General features: G+C 42.8%; 1 protein-coding gene across 1 annotated transcript in view; it reads left to right on the top strand.

Moving 5' to 3' along the window:
* Positions 1-18,588, top strand: part of zfyve26 (zinc finger, FYVE domain containing 26) — a 34,637-nt gene that overhangs the window by 13,132 nt on the left and 2,917 nt on the right. Inside the window, exons 17-38 of the mRNA XM_071529088.1 lie at positions 253-372; positions 770-940; positions 1,328-1,561; positions 2,101-2,206; positions 2,374-3,221; positions 3,507-3,700; positions 4,153-4,257; positions 4,805-4,927; positions 5,526-5,702; positions 6,732-6,981; positions 7,833-7,931; positions 8,628-8,815; positions 9,438-9,574; positions 10,189-10,217; positions 10,363-10,499; positions 11,174-11,394; positions 11,942-12,089; positions 13,007-13,216; positions 15,999-16,214; positions 17,069-17,266; positions 17,877-17,957; positions 18,093-18,220. Of these exons, the coding sequence (XP_071385189.1) occupies positions 253-372; positions 770-940; positions 1,328-1,561; positions 2,101-2,206; positions 2,374-3,221; positions 3,507-3,700; positions 4,153-4,257; positions 4,805-4,927; positions 5,526-5,702; positions 6,732-6,981; positions 7,833-7,931; positions 8,628-8,815; positions 9,438-9,574; positions 10,189-10,217; positions 10,363-10,499; positions 11,174-11,394; positions 11,942-12,089; positions 13,007-13,216; positions 15,999-16,214; positions 17,069-17,266; positions 17,877-17,957; positions 18,093-18,220 (4,120 nt within the window). The remainder of the gene's footprint in view (positions 1-252; positions 373-769; positions 941-1,327; positions 1,562-2,100; positions 2,207-2,373; positions 3,222-3,506; positions 3,701-4,152; positions 4,258-4,804; positions 4,928-5,525; positions 5,703-6,731; positions 6,982-7,832; positions 7,932-8,627; positions 8,816-9,437; positions 9,575-10,188; positions 10,218-10,362; positions 10,500-11,173; positions 11,395-11,941; positions 12,090-13,006; positions 13,217-15,998; positions 16,215-17,068; positions 17,267-17,876; positions 17,958-18,092; positions 18,221-18,588) is intronic.

The raw sequence follows: 18,588 nt of genomic DNA on the forward strand, positions 1-18,588 counted from the left end.
ATGGCATTTTATGTATGCTGTCTGGCTGAAACACTGCTTTGTTCCTGTTTGTTTAGAAAAGGAATAAGATGTGGAATGGGATTTGGTGTTTGATGGATAGAGTAAGACTGATTCATCCTGCCTTGGAGATTGCCGTCTTCCAATCTTGGAAGATTGTGGACGAGACCAGAACAATTCTCACATGTGTTTATCAGTAGTTTTACACAGTCAGTCAATATCTTTTTCCTTTTTAATCCGTGTCTGCTTCCCCAGGACTACGAGTTGACCCCAAGGTTCCCCACGCTGAGGGGATCTGTGGATTTCCCATGGTACTGCAACAGATCAGCAAGATCCTGAACCATTCAGCCACTAATAAGGGCTCTGTCAAGACAGGTAAATACAAATGCTCAAACATTTCCCCAATGGGAATGGATACTAAGTATAATAAATGGATTAATGCTTATAGACATACAGTGTATCAATACATACATACATACATATGTATAGTATAAACAGGGTGGAAAATTGACATCAGCTACCAGCCAAAAGCTGGTAAATGTTTTGTTGTAGTTGATAAGTTTGTCTACCTCGCCAGCCACTTTGACAATTAATTAACTTATTAACTAATTATTATTGTTCCTATTATATTCTAACTAGTTGGCTGGTCAAATAGTGGAAATGGCTGGTAGATGTAAAATTACTTTCCTAACCTAAGCTTAAAAATGAGAAATTAATTGTATAGAGGAGAATCATGTGGTTTCTTTATTACCTATCCACTCCTTGTTCGTAGAAGCTGTTGGGGAAGACCAAGTGGTTGCCAGTCCGTTTGGTTGCTCCATTCAGGAGGTTCTGCTGTGTTGCCACCCGACACTGAGTGAAGAGGGCATCGCCGCGCGACTCGGTCTAGCTCAACGCCTGGAGCACACCCTGCACACCCTGAGCACTGCCACAGATGGCGCAGGTTGGCACAGTAGGACTGGTTTTTAACATGCAGTAAAATACAAACATTTTTAAACGTACTGTATGTGGGATAAGCCAAAGGCAAATTTCCACGATACTGGACAATAAACTCAAACTAATCCTAACATGCAAAATATCTTTATCTATTTAGATGTATGGAGCTTTGTTGTACATTTATGGTTACTTGGTGATAATGCTGTCATAGATTACTGAAATAAAGTCAAAACTTTCCACCAGTTTATAATAAATGTGAAATGTGACGACTTGGATAACTTCAACATGCCAGAAAAAAGGTTTCATAGCAGGGTTGAAGAGTTATGCCAGTGGTCTTGTTTCCATCCTCTTATGATAAAGTCTCATTCTGTCTGTTCTTGCCTCTCCTGAACAGAGGGCTGTGTGGGCAGTGCTCTGCTGGCAGCGCTGGTGGAACAGGCCAGTCTGAAGCAGTCGGAGCTGGACGCTCACCCTGTGCGCTCCAGTATGAAGCAGCTGCTCCGCTCTCTGGACCAGCTCTGCCCCTTCGAGCCAGACGGAGGCCTCGCAAGACCAGACTATGTTCGCAGCTTCCTCGACTATGTCAACACGCTAGCATCTGTGCTAGTGCGCAGCCTCAGTTCAGAGGGTAAAATAATTTATCACTCAGTAGAGATGATGTGCTGGTTTTACTAATGAGGCCTGTTTGGGAAAGGCTTGCTAATCTAAAATAGAAAAAAAACAATTTGCTAGATCACATCTCCCTCATGCATTCGGCAGCACATCCTAATGAGAGGTTGGACAAATAAAATGGTTTCAATGCATCATACTGTTTTATTAAAAAAGCTTCACACTTTTGACATCATTGTCTTTGGCATGAGTTTTCACCATCATGCATTGACACGATTTTGTCGCTGCTGTTTATCATGAAGAATCACTGTCCCCACATGCAGGTGGGAGATGTAATTTAGCCGAATTTAGCCTAATGGTAAAATAATTTGCCTGGTTTTCTATTATGTGGGAAAGAGAGGAGTCACTTCCATGCGTCTGCACAGTCATTCTGCCCAAATAGGTGACTGTGCCAATGGCCATCAGTGGCTCTCCTTCTCTTTCAGTCCTAGTTTGCCTGTTTTAGAGAACTTTTATACCTGGTTTAACCTGACTCACCTCTTTTGCTGTTCCTCTCAGACCAGAGCAGTGAAGTGAAGCTGGGGAACCCACTGCTGGTGTTGCTTCAAGCCCCAACTCAGCTTCTCTCCCACCTGCTGTTTGACAGACAGGTGGCTCCTGATAGGTAGGCACAGTGGTTAACCCTCATTTATATAGACAACATAATACATACACTTGTACAAAGTTACATTCACACAAAGGTTTTTGCAAAAGAAAATACTGCAAATGTAGTATAAAATGTGTTGTTGTGGAATGTGAAACTTTTCAATGTAGGTCTCCTTCTATCTCCAGGGTTTTGTCACTGCTGCAGCAGGAGGGTCTGAAGCTGAGTGTGCAGCAGGTGATTGTGGAGCGATGCTGTGAGACTCTGCCTGTCTGGGTCTCCTGTCCAGGCGCTGAAAGGGAGACCAGTCAGGCCAAGAAAGGGGACGGAGCGTTTAGTGTGGCCAGTCTGTCTGCCCTGCTCCAGCAGCATGCCCAGGAACACATGCCAATACTGGGGGTCACAGAGCCTGAAGCTGAACCCAGCTCAGAGTCGGAGGCCTCACTGGAAGACCTCTCTGCCACTCCCACCAACCTCTCCACCTCTCCGCCCTCTCTTTCTTCATCCTCCTCCTCCACCTCTTCCTCGAACTCGTTTCTCCTCACCTCATCAGCCTTGTCTTTCTTTAAGTCTCGCTCCCCTTTACTGGCTGCTCTAGCTTGTCTGAGCGCCTGCAAAGGAGAAACTGCCCGGACACAACCCTCTGGCTGGTCAGGCTATTTCCGCAGCGGGCGTAAAGAGGCGGGGCTAGACGGGGAGCAGATCGCTCGAGAAGGTGATGGCCTACTGAACCAGTTCCCTATTCTCCGGGCCTACCTCCAGACCATGGCTGAACCGGTGCTGGGCACCCCGCTGGGTGCCGGTGAGGATGGCTCTGGTGGACTAGGGGCGGCTATCTGTGGGAAACCTCTGGTCAGTCTGCTGCTGTCCGGGCCTCAGGGAGACGTTGCCCAGGCTGTGGCTGCTGAAGCCTTCCAGCAGGCCCTCGCCTCCAGGGACCTGGGCCGAGCCCTGAGCCTGCTGGAGCTGTATGGGCAAGGCTGCAGCCAGGAGGGGGCGCTAAGAGACCGCCTGCTTGCCTGTGCTGCTCTGGAAGGTGAGAAATGCTGGTAAACATGTTTTGACCATGAGGCAGCTCATGGAAGTTCATGGAATTGTTGTGATGACTTTGCATGCTTCCATTATGAAATCCAAACTAATGAATTATGAGATGACAATTATTTTCTGCAGAAAATGCTATTGTTTAATCTTTCTACACCATAACCCAACTCCATGCACCATCAGCAGTACTACAATATTTTGAATACAACAGTTACTTTCCAGTTGTTTGAAATGCCACTAAACTGTTTGTCCTTTATCTAATTGTTCTACTCAGATGGAGATGAAGGTGTAGCTCAGCTGTTTCGTGTACGGGACCCTAACCTGCGAGCCCGAGTGGCCCTCCAGGCCTTGGAGCGCTGGCCTCTGTCGGCCTGTCTGGAGCTGCTCGAGTTCTGCCTCAATGACACCAACACAGAGGCCTCGCTCAGGACAGACCTAGAACTCAGGAAGAAAGAACTGGACATCTATCGTTGGGTAATTATGAAGTGAATCTTACTTTATTGATCCCAGACAGAAATTTAGATGTCGTACTACAGCAGAGTCGTCATACCAGCACTCGAAACTAGCTGACAAAAAGCACAAGAGGCAGCATTGTTAAAAATAATGTCATTATTGGTATAGAAATTGAACAGAAAATACGAACCTGCTTGTGTAATCTTGCTCCCAGTGAGCTTTACTTATGTAACTTTTCAGCCTAATCCATGACGTTGTCTGGCTTTGTTCAGTGTTGACTTAAGTGTTTGTATTATGTGTGTGTATCTTTGGAGATGAGGGAAAGATTTATGTGTGTTCAGCATACAGTACATTGGTTTCTGTGTCTCATGCCAGGGTATGTTGGCTTGATTACACACTACTTTCTTCAGTTGTGTAATTGGAATTTTCAGATTTGACGTGCCAGCTCTTCGCGGTTTCTTTCCTTCTCACAGATGCTGAATTTGGTGCGTCCTTTGCCCTGGGCAACATGGCAGGAGCTGAGGACCGAGTCTAAGACAAACTCTGAGTCCATGTTCTCTATGATGCTGGAGGCTAGGGTAGGTGCAGCGACATTTGCAACCCGTTTTCCATTATTTTAGTTGATAAACACTCACACACGGATTGTCGATGTCGAAGAAAAATGCCATATTTTCACATCAGAATCAAAGTCACCCTAATCTGCATATTATGTACAGGATGAGGAATAGGTTTAATGAACAAAACAAGTAGTTTATTTGCTATAAATAGTGCTGACGAATACAAGCACTTCAAAGCAATAAGTTAACACAAATATAGGAAGCATCGATGCTGCCTGAGGAAGAGCGCCAAGCTTGAAACGCGTTGCATCTGAGTAACTGCTAAACCGAGCCTATATTTGGGTTCATTTATTGCTTTGAAGTGCTTGTATTTGTTAGCACTATTTATAGCAAATAAACTACTTGTTTTGTGTATTATACAGTTCCCCACCTTTTCTACTTTATGTTCTCTGACCCATTGGGAACCGATTTCTCCGCTGCCTTTTTATGTGGATTCCTACATTATTCATTTACACATTGTACTGTATGACTGTAGAATATAACATGATTTATTCATCTGTTTTTGCAGGAGTTTGCCCTTTGTGCACAGTGGGTGGAGCTGTATCCTGTATCTGACCAGCTGAGACTGCAGCTACAGACAGAACATCTGCTTCATCTGCTGGAGAAGGGACAGACAGAGGAGGCTTTCCAGGTCTGGGACTCATCTGGTTGAATTTACGTTGTGATACCATTTTGTAAGCCGTAAAGAAGATTGGCAGATTTGGTAGGGAGGCCGCCCAGTAGTCAAAGGGTCAATGGTTCGATCCCTGCCACCAACAGTAGCCAGTACTGCTGCTGTGCCCCATGCAAAGGGACCTAACCCCTTTGTATAAGTGTTCCAGACTAGTCAAAGGACAGGTACTGGAAACTAGCTAATAGCATCTTCTAATACTGTGGTACTTACAAGATGTTCTTGTGGTAGTATCTGTCCTTTTCCAACATGTATTTTTTTATTGAGTGTTTTCCCCACATAAATAACAAATCAATATCACAATCATTCTTCAGTGACAGCATTGTACAGGCGAAGATCCCCCCCCCCCCCAATATCTGTCCTTTTAAAAATAAATCTTACATATGTAGAAGAAAGAGGAAAAACTGTATGTAAGGTCGGTGAGATATAAGAACACATTACTCCTCTCCAATTGTACAATTTAATAATTGTCACTTTAAATGTTTTTGTTTCTCTACCTTATAATTTGATGAATTTTCCTCTGTTTGATTTTTTTTGGTCCTTTTACTTGTTTGTTTAGCTGCTCGAGGGTCTCTCGGATTTTGTGGTTGGCCTGGAGGTTTGTGAGCGCGCTCTGGACCGCCGTCCCGGATTGGCTGCCTGCCACTTCCTGGCTGACTACCTCACGCTGCATTTCCAGAGCCAAGTGTCACCAGCCCGGCGACGCCACATCCATGCCCTTCATCTGGGCTCTAAGGTTAGGGAATGTTAAGAGGTGCACAGATATAATTTTTCAGTAGTAGTAGCAACAACAGCAGCAGTCCTCTTCTTTATGTTTCAAAGTGCTGTAACATGAAGGGAACAAGGCAAACTGTATTAACAGCTATAATAAAGGGTAAACTTGCGTTGATCTCAACCTAACCTGAACGAATAAAGACTCCATAAATACAATTATCAAACAAATATTACTCAATTTAAGACAGCTGCTTTAATCTGTAGAAGATTATGGGGGAAAGGTATTTGTAAAGAGTGTTAAATATTTTTTTTGTTTGTGTTTGCCTAATAAAATGGCATTCTCCCATCTAACATTGCATTAATGGACTAACACAATTTGGGCGTCATCAAATAGCATTGTGCTAGTACTTTAGTTGTATCTTGGTTTCTTTATATCTACTGCAGTTTGTCAGAAGCACAGGAAATTTCATCCACTTTCGTAAGTCTCTTTTTGACATGCTTCCAGTAATCATAATGTCTCAACCGATTACGCAGTTTCCCCTCAGGAATCAATAGTGTTCATCTCCTCTTCCAGCGTCACTTGGTTGCATGCCTAATCTTGCATATTTACGGCAAGCCTGGAGTGAAGAAAGTGAAAGTTTTGGAATTGGACAGGAAATTCAGAAAAATATGGGGAAACCACTTGCTAAGCTCTGCCATTTCACCTAGTGTGAAATTTGTTGTTGTTGAGAATAATCCTCCGTTATAGAGTGATGTGGTCTACTTCACAGTCTTTTTGCACTCCGAAATCTTCCAATCCAGTCAGAAAAATGAATTAAATTTTGTAATATAATGTAAATGTGTGGAAACATGGATACCTCATACTTCCAGTTCTAAATGTCAAGAAATATATTTATTGTCTGTTATTAACGGACCTGATGAATGCTGTTACAGGCGAAACATGTTGGTTTTTGCCATTAAATCGTTGTCTATTTCTCTCCCACAGCAGCTGTATAACTTAATATTTTCAGGTTGTTTTAATAACTGAATGTGAATGTGTTTCTCCCCCTAGGTGCTGCTGACTCTGCCCCCAGCGGCCAGGCAGGACTACTTCCCCCTGCTGTCGGAGCCCCTGCTGATGCTGGAGCAGCTGCTGATGAACCTGAAGGTGGACTGGGCGGACGTGGCGGTGCGAACCCTGCGGAGCCTTCTGGTTGGCCAGGAGGCTGGCTTCGGCACCGAGGACATCGATAAGCTTCTGTCAGACTACGCCTGCAAGGCCCTCGACTTCCCCTACGCCCCCAGGGAGAAGTCTCGATCTGGTACAGTGCTGAACGGATGCACAAACACACACACACACACATACTGACAAACACGGACTCACACTGACGCATACAGACGAATCCAGACACACACTGGCACAGATATTGATACGTATACTGAAACACATTCACACAAACTAAGACACACTGACCGAGACTCTGCTGTTCACTTTGCTATCATCAAAGTATCAGATTTCATGTACAATGGAGAGAGGTTGTAGGACTTATTTTTTATAAATTGGTCTTGTCCTTGAACCAAGATTTTAAAAAAGCATGGCCTTTTTTGGGTCATTTGGGTATTTCTTTTATTTTACTGTGTGCTTCCGTAATATATGCAACTAAAGATTTATGTTTATTTAAAGATTTCTAGTCAGCCACCAAAGTTGACAGCTGAAGATCTATAGAAAAACTATCCTGTGAAACTTTTTTTTTTTTTTTTTTTTTACTTTTTATTTTTGACAATATTTCAAATTTAGTGTACAAACAAACATGTGGGGCAAAGAACATGAGGTCATGCGTGGTATCAGTAATCATCAGAGACAGGTAGGCAGGTACAGTTCATTACACAAGGTTTTTGGCATTAATGCCTAATGTAAGAAAAAAAAAAAAAAAAAAGGGCCAAGTAAATAAATAAATAAAAGAATTAAAAAAAAAAAAAACCCCTAATCAGTATCCATTTCCTGTAAGTAACAGTCCCATTTCCTCCAATATTCTTCTCCTTTGTCTTTCTGTAGACGAAGGGTGTAAGTCATCTTTTCCTATCCTGTGAAATTTTGGAGTTCACATTGTAGAAGAAATGTTGGCAAAGGGGATTTGTTTTGTCTAAATGCATGCCTGTCTTTATCTCCCAGACTCTGTAATCAGCCTGCAGGATGCGCTGATGCAGTGTCCCGCTCTCGACAGCTGCTCCCCGACGCCCAGCCGGGTCGAATCTCCGACACCTTCTACTGGTGAGACGGCATCCGCACCGGTTTAATAATGATAATGTGATACTCTATTGACAGTGAGGTCAGGGGTCAGGGGTCAGCTACATTACGGCACCTCTGGAGTTGGAAGGGATTCAATGTGGTGCTCAAGGACACTTCAGCAGGGTGCATACTTGCAGACATGAAACTGAAACCCGGTTTTCATCCCAGTTGAGCAACATTCTCTCTTAACCACTATGCCACCATACCACCTACTTTACTTACTTTACTCCATGGACATTTGCAGATTAACAGAACAACTTCTCCTCCATTGTTTTTTTCTTGGTGGCTTGAACAAAATTCTTTTTGATAAGATAATAATAATAATTAGATAATAATAGATTAGATAATAATAATAACTTAATTTGTAAGATTAGATAATAACATTAACATAACATTAGATAATAATAATAACTTAATTTGTATAGCACTTTTCTAAAAAACAATGTTTACAAAGTGATTTTACATATAATAAAACAGAAAGAGACAGTGAGGTAAAAGTAGCTCAAATAAAATAAGAACTGGGTAAAAAAAAAAGTGTTGGAAATGAAGTGTGGTGCCTATTCAGTAGTAGGGTTAACACTGGTTCATTGATTTTTGAATTGAATTTCTGGAATGAAGCTTGTGTCCTTCTTTTGCCAACTTTTCTGCTTTTGTTTCCTCGCCTGTGGCCACATACAGGCAGCACACCTACACACACCTCCTCCTCCAGCAGCACGGAGAGAGAGAGGGATCGAGGCTCGGCGGGCAGAAGAGGCCGCTCGCCTGCCAAGTTCCAGCCTCCAGAGAACCCCCCCGCCCGCAAGGACTGGATCCCTGACACCCAGCAGCATGTCTGCATGGTCTGCCAGCGCGAGAGGTTCACCATGGTGAGAGAGCAAAAGCGCTGTGAGGCTGATCGGTGCTGTGACAACCTGAAAAGAGGGACTAGCTTACATATAAAACATTGTGGTTCCTACACAGGTCTCGAAAGTCTGGAAAATAATTTGGTAATTTCCAGGTCTTGATGATTTAATTAGGATATTGCACGAAAAGGTTGGAAAAATAAGGTTGTACTGTCCTGATATACATATGACTACACAATTTTTGTGGTTTTGGATCCCTGTCATCTAACATATTTTGATATTTGTTGAAATATTTTTTTTATCTATAGAGTCATTTGGCATAGCAAGTAGGGGCAAGTTTCTGCAGTAAATCACACTGAACACCAGAATCTTCAAATCAAATCGAGAAATGAATGTTTGGAAAAAGTATGGAATCTTAAAATTGAAACTGTGCAGGAACCCTGCTATTACTGCAAGACCAAAATGAGAGGGAACAACAGAGCAGTGAAGGGGAATGAAGGTGAAGCTCATGTGGCTTTTGACTCAGAGATTATGAAACCAGTCATGTGGGATACATAATGGAGCAGAAAAGGAATAAACCGCAGTTTTAAGGTTTTCCTCTGTAAAAGTGATGATCTTTCCCTTGATCCTTTTTCCCCTCCTTTAGTTCAACAGACGGCACCATTGTCGGAGATGTGGCCGCCTGGTGTGTCACGCGTGCTCCGAGCGGAAGATGGCGGTGGAAGGATGCCCCGAGGAGGACGTCCGAGTCTGTGACCAGTGTTACGCCTACTTCCACCCGGAGTAAGACCCCGCAGACTCACACCCGGCTGATTTATTTATAAAGCATTTCTAACAGCACAAGTTTCTTACAAAGTGTTTTAGAGAGCAAGTACAAGGTTCCCATTGGTCATGGAGAATCTTGACTATCATGGAAGTTTTAGAGGTGTATTCCAGACAGGAAAAGTCAGGGAATTTGATATATTCTTCAGGGAAGTTGTGGAGTATCAGGGAATGTACCGATGTGTCACTCACAGGAATATATCAGGAGCAAGCCCAACTGTGGAAACCAGACTGTTTACTGCCTTTAAACTCTTCTGAGCTGAGAAACAACAGGACAGAATACATTTTTTTGAGGTTATGGAAGTGCTCAGATTTAGTTATGAAAAGTCATGGTATTTTACATCAGGGCTACAGTGGGAACCCTGCAAAGACATATACAGTAGATACAGGTAAAAACAAGAGAACAAACATAACTTGAATTTTAAGATCTGAGTCTAGAGCTTGTGTGAATGTTTATGTGTTCATGTGAGAGTGTGAGTGTCACTACTATTCTGTGCTGTGTGCACTGCATTTTAGACATGTTACCATGATTTGAATGGATCACTGATTTTTGTTTTGTTTGTTTCCATTTGCAGTTCTGATGATGAGCTGGAACAAGCTGAAGGTAGATGAGTATTTCTATGTTTACAGCTGTTTCTCCTTTGCTATATTGGAGTCAGAGGGAAAGTGCAGTTTTTCAGAAAACCTCTAATTTATCAGTAAAAACAGGTGGGCGCTTCTAAATGACTCATCCTCTATTTGTTGTTCAGTGGCTGGTAGCCCTGTGGTGACAGAGGAAGCCCTGGATGGGATGCTGCATCTGCCTGAGGTGGTCCAGCAGCAGATACGACTCAGCACAAACTCTGCAGAGAACCAGCTGCTGCAGAGCGAGTTCTACTTTGAACAGGTCTGGATTTGAACATTTGTCAATACACAGGATCTGATGCAACTATCCTTTGTGCTGTTAAACCATGGTGACGCCCTCCTAGACCGCTGGGTTGGATGTCAGAGAAAGGGTGTAGGCATTTGCTGCTCACCCAGCTTGGCTTACAACAAGCTCAACAGTAGCATAAGCTTAAATTCCTGGAAAGTCAAAAGTTACAAGCAACAAGTAGTATGGATTACAAGGGTCAAAGCCCAGCTCTAGTTTCGGAAGAAACGTGATGCTGAGTCAATAAATGTAACAAAACTCCTGTTTTTTCCCTAGAATAACTATGTATGATATGAGAAGTGCTAGGGCAAGCAATAAGAGCCAGATAGGATACCTAGAAAAGATGATTCTATGTTCTTTTAGCTTATAATACTTTTGTATGTAAATTGTCTTAAATTTTAATTAATCCAATGAAGACATTATGTCCCAGGGCAATTAGTTAAGTTCACTTTGTCTTAGCTTGGAATATACTTCAATTCAGTTTCACTTACCTTGTTTTAAACAGTGAATAATTGAGTCAGTCTATGATCGATAAAGAGAAGGACAAGCCTAAAAACTGACATCATTTTATATTCTTATTAAATTCTCTTGTAGTAGAATTTACTAGTGAATACAGTTACACTGATGATGGTCTTTTGCTAAACCCCTAGGCTCCCAGTGCGTACCTCTCTGTGGCCATCTTGTCTCTGCACAGCGACCAGACGGCCTGCGGCCACCAGCTCATCAGCCACTGCCGCTCCCTGTCCCGTAAGCTGACCAACCCGGAGGTGGACGCCTGCCTCCTCACCGACGTCATGCGCCAGCTGCTGTTCAGCGCCAAGCTGATGTTTGTCAAGGTCGGCCGCAGCCAGGATCTCGCCTTGTGTGACAGGTGAGAGGAAAACCTGGATCCTGTTGTATTTGGAAACAATTTGTAACATTTGTGTGGGGTTTTTTTTAAAGGAGACTGAGCAGTTATTTAGACAGTGGGAGAGTCTGAGGGAGACACAGGAGAAAAAGATCTGGTAGGAAGCGATCCTAGGCCAGTGGGGGGAGGGTGGGGTGTCATGTGGTTTCAGAGGTGGTGGACTTGGCCACTTGACTGTTTCCTGGCACTGTAACGTTATTCTTAACCTACTTGGAGTGCCAGATGACTCAGGTTAGATGGGATCAGATCAGGGGTCAGATGAGTCATCAGATGAGTTATATACCACAGAAAGTATATTAAGATGACTTTCAAAAAGTCCAAACTTTCATTAGTCATTGCATTCGTCTACGTGTCAAACACCACTCACTTGGTACTCTTCATTCATTGTAGTTACTCTGTAAATACATCACTGAATCTATGTCTGTCTGTCTATCCATCTCGCATACACAGCCACTCACACACCAACCATAATGTTTCAGTGTTTTGTATTCGCTCTTTCCTGTGTTCGCAGCTACATCAGCAAAGTAGACGTGCTTAAGATTCTAGTGACGGCCAATTACAAATACATTCCCTCTCTGGACGACATTTTGGAGACAACTGCTGTCACACGTCTCCGTAACCAGCTGCTGGAGTCGGAGTACTACCAGCTGGCTGTGGAGGTGAGGCAGGTTTCGGTTTTGTTATCGCCAGTCTATAAACGGTACTAGGAATTTTGCCATGCATGCAGACTGTATAGTGAGTCCGGTTTCAAATCTGCTTCGGCTGCTAAGATGTTTGATTTTCTGGTGAAAATCTTTTAACCCAGTGGTTCTCAAACTTTATGAATCATACCTTTCTTTTACCGTGGAAATTTGGTGTGCCAGACAAGAGACATAGTAATATTTGAGATCTGGTGTTCATCAGAAGTTTCACTGTAAAATACTGAAGCAAGAGAAATCATATGGTGCCAGTCTATTTGTTTGAGGTTTCGAATGATATAGGTTTTGAAAGCTGATACAGATATTTTAAGACTGAAGTTGCTGATAGCTAATATTTTTGATATCTTTGATTTTTTTCATGCCAAAAAGTAATCAGCGTTTCCACCAGAATTTTATTCTTGTCAGGGCTGAAAATTCTCTGCAACAGCATTTAGACCAACATGTGACACTAAAGCGCTTAACTGAAACCCAGACTAATTAAATTCTTTTAGGTGGTTTGGCAGCTCCTTAATTGAGGTTGACACACCCCACCCATTAAATGGCAGGCCTTTAAATGAAGGATTAATGGACAAGGACATTGAACAATTAAATTAATAAATAAAAATGTGCAACGAAAATAAAATTCCACTGCAGATTTTACAGGCAGTTTTTATGTAACTGTGGTCAGGGAGGAACCTGCATCATATTGGCAGTGGACGACATTGACAGGCAGATACCGATATTTAATAAAAGGCCAGTATCGGCCCGATATATCGGCCTAACCCTGCTTGGTTTATTTGGATCCCCATTAGTAGCTACAGTGGTAGTAACTGCTCTTCTGGGGTCCTCGATAGCTTCATCTGTTCACATTGTAGTTGGTTGTTTGTCTGCTATGCCAGGTGTCTACTAAGAGCGGTCTGGACCCCGGTGGGGTGTGGCAGGCGTGGGCCATGGCCTCTCTGAAGGCAGGGAACCTCTCAGGGGCCCGGGAGAAGTTTTCCCGCTGTCTGAAGCCCCCAGTGGACCGCAACCAGCTCAACCTGGGCCCCTGTCTGCTGCAGGAGATCGTCCAGCACCTGGAGTCCACCGTTCGACCCACTCTGGCCACGGTAGGAAGACAGCGGTAGCCATGGTAGTAGTCTCCCATCCTGCATTTGTACTGCAGTGGTAGACATGGTAGAGGTCCTCCATCCTAGCACACACAGAAGCAAAAGATGTGTGTGAGTGTGTGTGCATGCATGCTGTCCCTTTGTAATTCATATATCCCACATTAGTGCTGCAGTGGTAGCCACGGTAGACGTCCCCCATCTTGCATCTATTCTGCATCAGTACTGCAGCAGCCTCTGCAGTTCTCAAATGGTTAACTAAATAAAAAAGTATAACTAAATATACATACTGTATATGTTTTTTCCCATGGTTTACTTATTGGCATTTCTCATTTGAAAAGACAAAGGGTTAGGGTTAGTGCAGAACAACAGACAATAAACAGCAATGAAAAAACAACATTTAACTTAAACAACACTTACACCCAGAGACATTAAAATGACAGTAAACCACAGCATAGGTGTTGTTCCCACAACAACTTACCAGGGCAGTGACTATACAAAGCTTGTAAGGTAATCAATAAATGGCTGCCATACAGTGTAGAACTTGGTAGAAGAGCCTTTTACAGTATATCTGATTTTTCCCAGAGTGAGAAACTGTGATATATCTTTAACCCAGTGCTTGAAAGATGGAGGGGATAAACAAACATATTTTTTAACACAAATGTAATGTCTCTCATAGCTACCAAACCATTCTGTATGCTTCTGGCCATTGCAAAGTGAACTTTTAACTTGCCATGTAGTTTCTCCTAGAAGCGGAGCAATAGTGCAGCGGTAGTGAAGTAATAGGTGTTCTTGTGAGTTATGAGCAAACCAACATGATTTAAATAAAATAGACTTTTGCTGGTGTTGAGGAGTTTTTTGGAACACAATCAGGAAGTCGGAGCTTTTCTCTCTGGGTCCCAGATTATGTCACTGGTGTTTGGTGTCCCTGCTGCTTTATTCACTGCATTCTACCACAATGCTTTATGTGGGTCCAGTTATGTAATAGTAAGGGTCATTGAGGCTGTGTTTAGCTAATTAAGTAAGTGGGACACGTGCACCACAGCTCTCAACAATGAAGTCCAGGCTTCAATGGGCTCGTCGTTTTTGTGCCAGTGGATTCTTTTCTCTCCTTAACCACTGGAAGTGATGGACTGAAAAAGTAGATTATTTATACTGAGGCTGCTCTGCTACCATGCCTGTTACACATTTGGCAAGTGTTGCAGTACATTCAGCAGCTGGTATGATTAGAAGTTGGTCCCCTTAGAGTGCTGGTGCTCAGTCCCTTTTTTTTCTGGATTTTGTAGTTTTTTTTTCATATCTTTGCACAGCAGACTCGAGAGTTGAGGCTCCTACCCAAGTCAGGAAAGTACAAAAAATGCACTACAGCAAATGATTTCAACAATTTTCAGGTCTGTAAAAATATTGCGAAACACCAACAATAGTGTGAAACTTGGGAAAGTCTGTAAATTCCCCACCAAACTCTTAGTTGTTTCCTCCTGAGAGTAACTGTGTATGCTACTAAATGCACGTACTATTAGGAGCCTATAGTTACAGGTGTCCAAAAATGATAAATCTGCATTGTATAAAAATTGAGGTTTGGAGAAAAGAAAAAAAGGGATTTTAACATCGATATATATAGGAACTCTGTTATTGGCTGTGGTACAGTGCAGAAGAAATGGCAATGAGTTCACTTCTACTTATAAAATTAATTATGTAACATGTGTTGAGGTTTTCCAGTTTTGCTGGTTTTAATTCTTTCTCTCTGTTACATAATTTTCTGTTGTGTAGATAACAGGGTTGAAGAAGTCCTTTGTCTGTTGTCTAATTCAAGAGAACTATTTCATATGAACTCGTTTGCTGGGCGTACACAGGAGTCATACGTGCCAGACTACTTCAGTCTGAGAGGAAGCTACTAATTCCCAGAATGAGCAGCACTTGTAACACTTGTAGCTTTCTGTTGAACTGGATCACATGGTGGAGCCCAGCTCTCCAGCTGAGGTCACTGTTGTGATGTGTGGAGAGGGTGCAAGGTGGTGAGTGTTAACAGATTTCAAGAGGACGGTTACTCCCCTGTTAGATAAGCATTTTATATTTAAATTTCACATGACTAGCTGACACTCTTATTCAAAGCAGCCTACCATGAATAAGCTATTCCTATATTAGTATAGGCATTTTAAGCAATCAATAATAAAGAGAGAGGGGGGTCAAAGCTACAGTGTCCAGACAATGGAGGTATCAAATATTCCTATCCATAAAATATTTATCTAGAACAGGGAAATGCACAGTAAAAAAACTGGCCAGGCATTTTTTTTTTAAATGCAACAGGATCAAGATCAGGTGCAAGGGGAGAAATAAGTCGGGGGAGAGGGAGACATTCTTTCTCGAAGAATTGTAGTTTCATTTTACACTGAAAGACACACAGTGACTCTACAGATATCCAATCCACCTATTTCAACAGCGCTTTTGAGTCAGTTGGAACAGCAGCATGGCCATTTATTCTGCTGACAGTTACATGGCTCATGGGGGTTCCAGTCTGAGGAAAGGCTAATTCTGAGAGAAAGCTTTGCTAAGCTTGTGTGGTCCTGTATTGATCAGGGACTATGGGGTTAGGTGTTCAATTCCCACTGAAGCCACCCGTTCTACGTCCTTATCGTGCTGTAAGGTGCTTTGGATGAAAGTGTTCAAAAATGCCATGTTTTGCTGTTGTTATGTAGAAATGAATGACATCTGTAAAATATGTCTTTGTGTGCATCTGTGTATACCTATATGTGTGTGTGTGTGTGTGTGTATGTGTGTGTTTTAGTCTTTGGATGAGGACATCTTGGCGTCACTGCGGGAGCTGGAGGAGGCGCTCGGTGAGACCGGCCCAGTGGAGCGACCAGAGGGGCCGACCCAGAACAGCAACCTCCACCAGGAGTGTCTCTACTACCTGAACACATATGGCACTCACCTGGCCCTGGTCAGCTTCTACATGCGTCAAGACTGCATGACGGAGGCCCTGACACACCTGCTCAACAAGGTGAGGCTTGGCTTTTCATCTTTACACTTTCAGCTGACGTCCGCATCCAGAGAGACTTGGGGTGTGTTCACACCAAGCATGTTTCAAGCAGTTTATTCAGGGCGTTTACTTCTTTTGTTTGGTTAATTTGGTGAAGTGAGAACAATGGCATTTGAACTTGCACGAGACTACTTCTTCTTCAAAGTGAACTGCGGTGCGATTCATAATATACCCATAAAACCTTGTGTTTTGGGGTCGAAGGAGACAGATGTTGACATCTGATAGCCAGCAGTTACTCATACATAAGAAAATAAACACAGGACAGTCTGGAGTGATGCTCATATTCAGCTATTTCTTCATGTGTTCTTAACTGTTATGAATACCAGAGAAGGTAAGTTATGGCAAAGAGACAAGGCCATCATGCTTAGCTGAAGTTACAGGGACTGGAATCAGATTTGTTATGACTCCTCCACCAAAATCTCTAACCTGGCAGGATGACAGGTTACCAAAACTCTGTCCTATAAGCTACTTGTGAGTCCATGTGACTTTTGTTTACAAGCTCTGGTTCACTTACAATGGGCAGTGTGAACCTAAATGAACAAAATACAAAAATGCAACAAACTAAACTTTTCCACTATGGTTCAGACCAAAGAAAACAAACTGTAGCTTTGGTGTATTGCTCAAGTACACAAATTGAACAAATTGACCACCAGATAAAACACTCTTATGGGCTTGCCGGCTCTGACTGCCTCGCCTCTTTCCATGAGCAAAATTAAAAATATGGTGTAGTTGATGACATTTTTCAAAGAACTATGTGCCACTGTTTCTATTCTCCCCATGCTTGATTTTAATTTCCCTCCTTCATCATGGCCCAGGACTGCCCAGATGAGGTGTTTCTCGAGGGTGTATTGCAGCCCAGTCTGGAGCGCGGTCGTCTGGGCATGCTGCAGGGTATACTGGAGACCCTGGATCCAGGCCTGGAGGCCTGCAGCCGCTACCTCATCGCCTCCTGCCAACTACTGCAGCGCCGGGGATACTTCCACACTCTCTACCAGCTCCAGCAGTTCATGATGGTTAGAGTCTTTTAAGTGTTTTTTAATTAAGATTTTTGGGGGACATTTTAACCTTGAATTGATTGTCCACAGTGGAGAGAGGCAGGACTGATTGCGAGAGGGAAGGCAGACTGCAGGTACATGGTCTGTGCCTTAGCCCAGTGGTTCTCAACATGGGGTTTGGGACCCCCTAGGGGGTCGCAAGATAATTTTGGTGGGTCGAGGGATGATTTATGGGATAGGAAAAAAGCATATTTCTCCTATAAAAATGTTTTTTGATTTTTCTCTAATTTTTGCTTTTTTTCTTGTGAAATACTGAGTAGTTTACAGCCTCTATGCCTCCTCTGATAGTGAATCAAATAAAACCGCCTGAAAAGGGAAAATCATTCATTGTAAATTTTGATGTGGACAGTGATGGCCAAGCAAAGTGTCTTCAGAGATTAGTTTAGAATTCCGATTGATAATCAAATAATGACTTTATAGTAGATTGAAAAAAAGTTGCTTTTCAATACAAAAATGCTTTAATTGATGCATTTAAATAAACGTTTTATTTATTTTTTGCATTCGATAGTAGACTACCCCCAACCATGATTTACTTCTCACACAATCCCCTCACTTTTTACCTGGACAGGATCATGTGCGGGCGGCCATGACCTGCATCCGATTCTTCACCCATGGGGCCAGTTCCTACCTGCAGCTGGGAGAGCAGCAGGTATGTTGTTTGTCTTGTTTTCAACAGTCATGCAGCTGACCAAAAGAATTTTAAGTATTTCCCTGCTGAGATGATAATGTTAACCCAAACCTTGACTCTGACCGTGACCTTTACCTTTACCATGACGTTGAGCAGCGCTGGTTGGTCAGAGCCAAGGAACACCTGAGGACGTACCTGCAGGAGCAGCAGGGTCGGGGAGCTGGGAGGAGGAAGTCTCCAGTCAACTCCTTCAGGAAGATGATGTCCTCCAGTGATGTGTCCAGGTTAGGGTGGCGGTCTGGGTCAATGTATCTTAGCAGCACTAATGTAGTTACAATAGGTTAGAAATGTATTAATGAAAAAATCATCAGGCTTTACAGAGACTGTTAACTACTCAGAATAAGAATATTTGCCACGTGCAGACAATAAATGTACAGCAACTTGTCACAGTACATATTCTCACACTTGGCACAGAGACAACAGGACATCACATATATTGCAAGGGAGCAGTGCAAGACACATAATAGACAGTAGACTGTACATATCACTCTGTAGATATACTCTCATCTCTATTAATGAGATGGAAATGCAACTGCACATAAAGAAAGAATGTGGAATCTCAAGTCTGGACAAGTGTTTTTGTGCTTGTAAC

The sequence above is a fragment of the Centroberyx affinis genome, unplaced genomic scaffold (genome assembly GCF_046629955.1).
Source record: "Centroberyx affinis isolate AG114_WGS23_722 - 3 ecotype Tasmania unplaced genomic scaffold, CSIRO-AGI_Caff_v1 ptg001765l_1, whole genome shotgun sequence".
Taxonomy (NCBI): Eukaryota; Metazoa; Chordata; class Actinopteri; order Beryciformes; family Berycidae; genus Centroberyx; species Centroberyx affinis.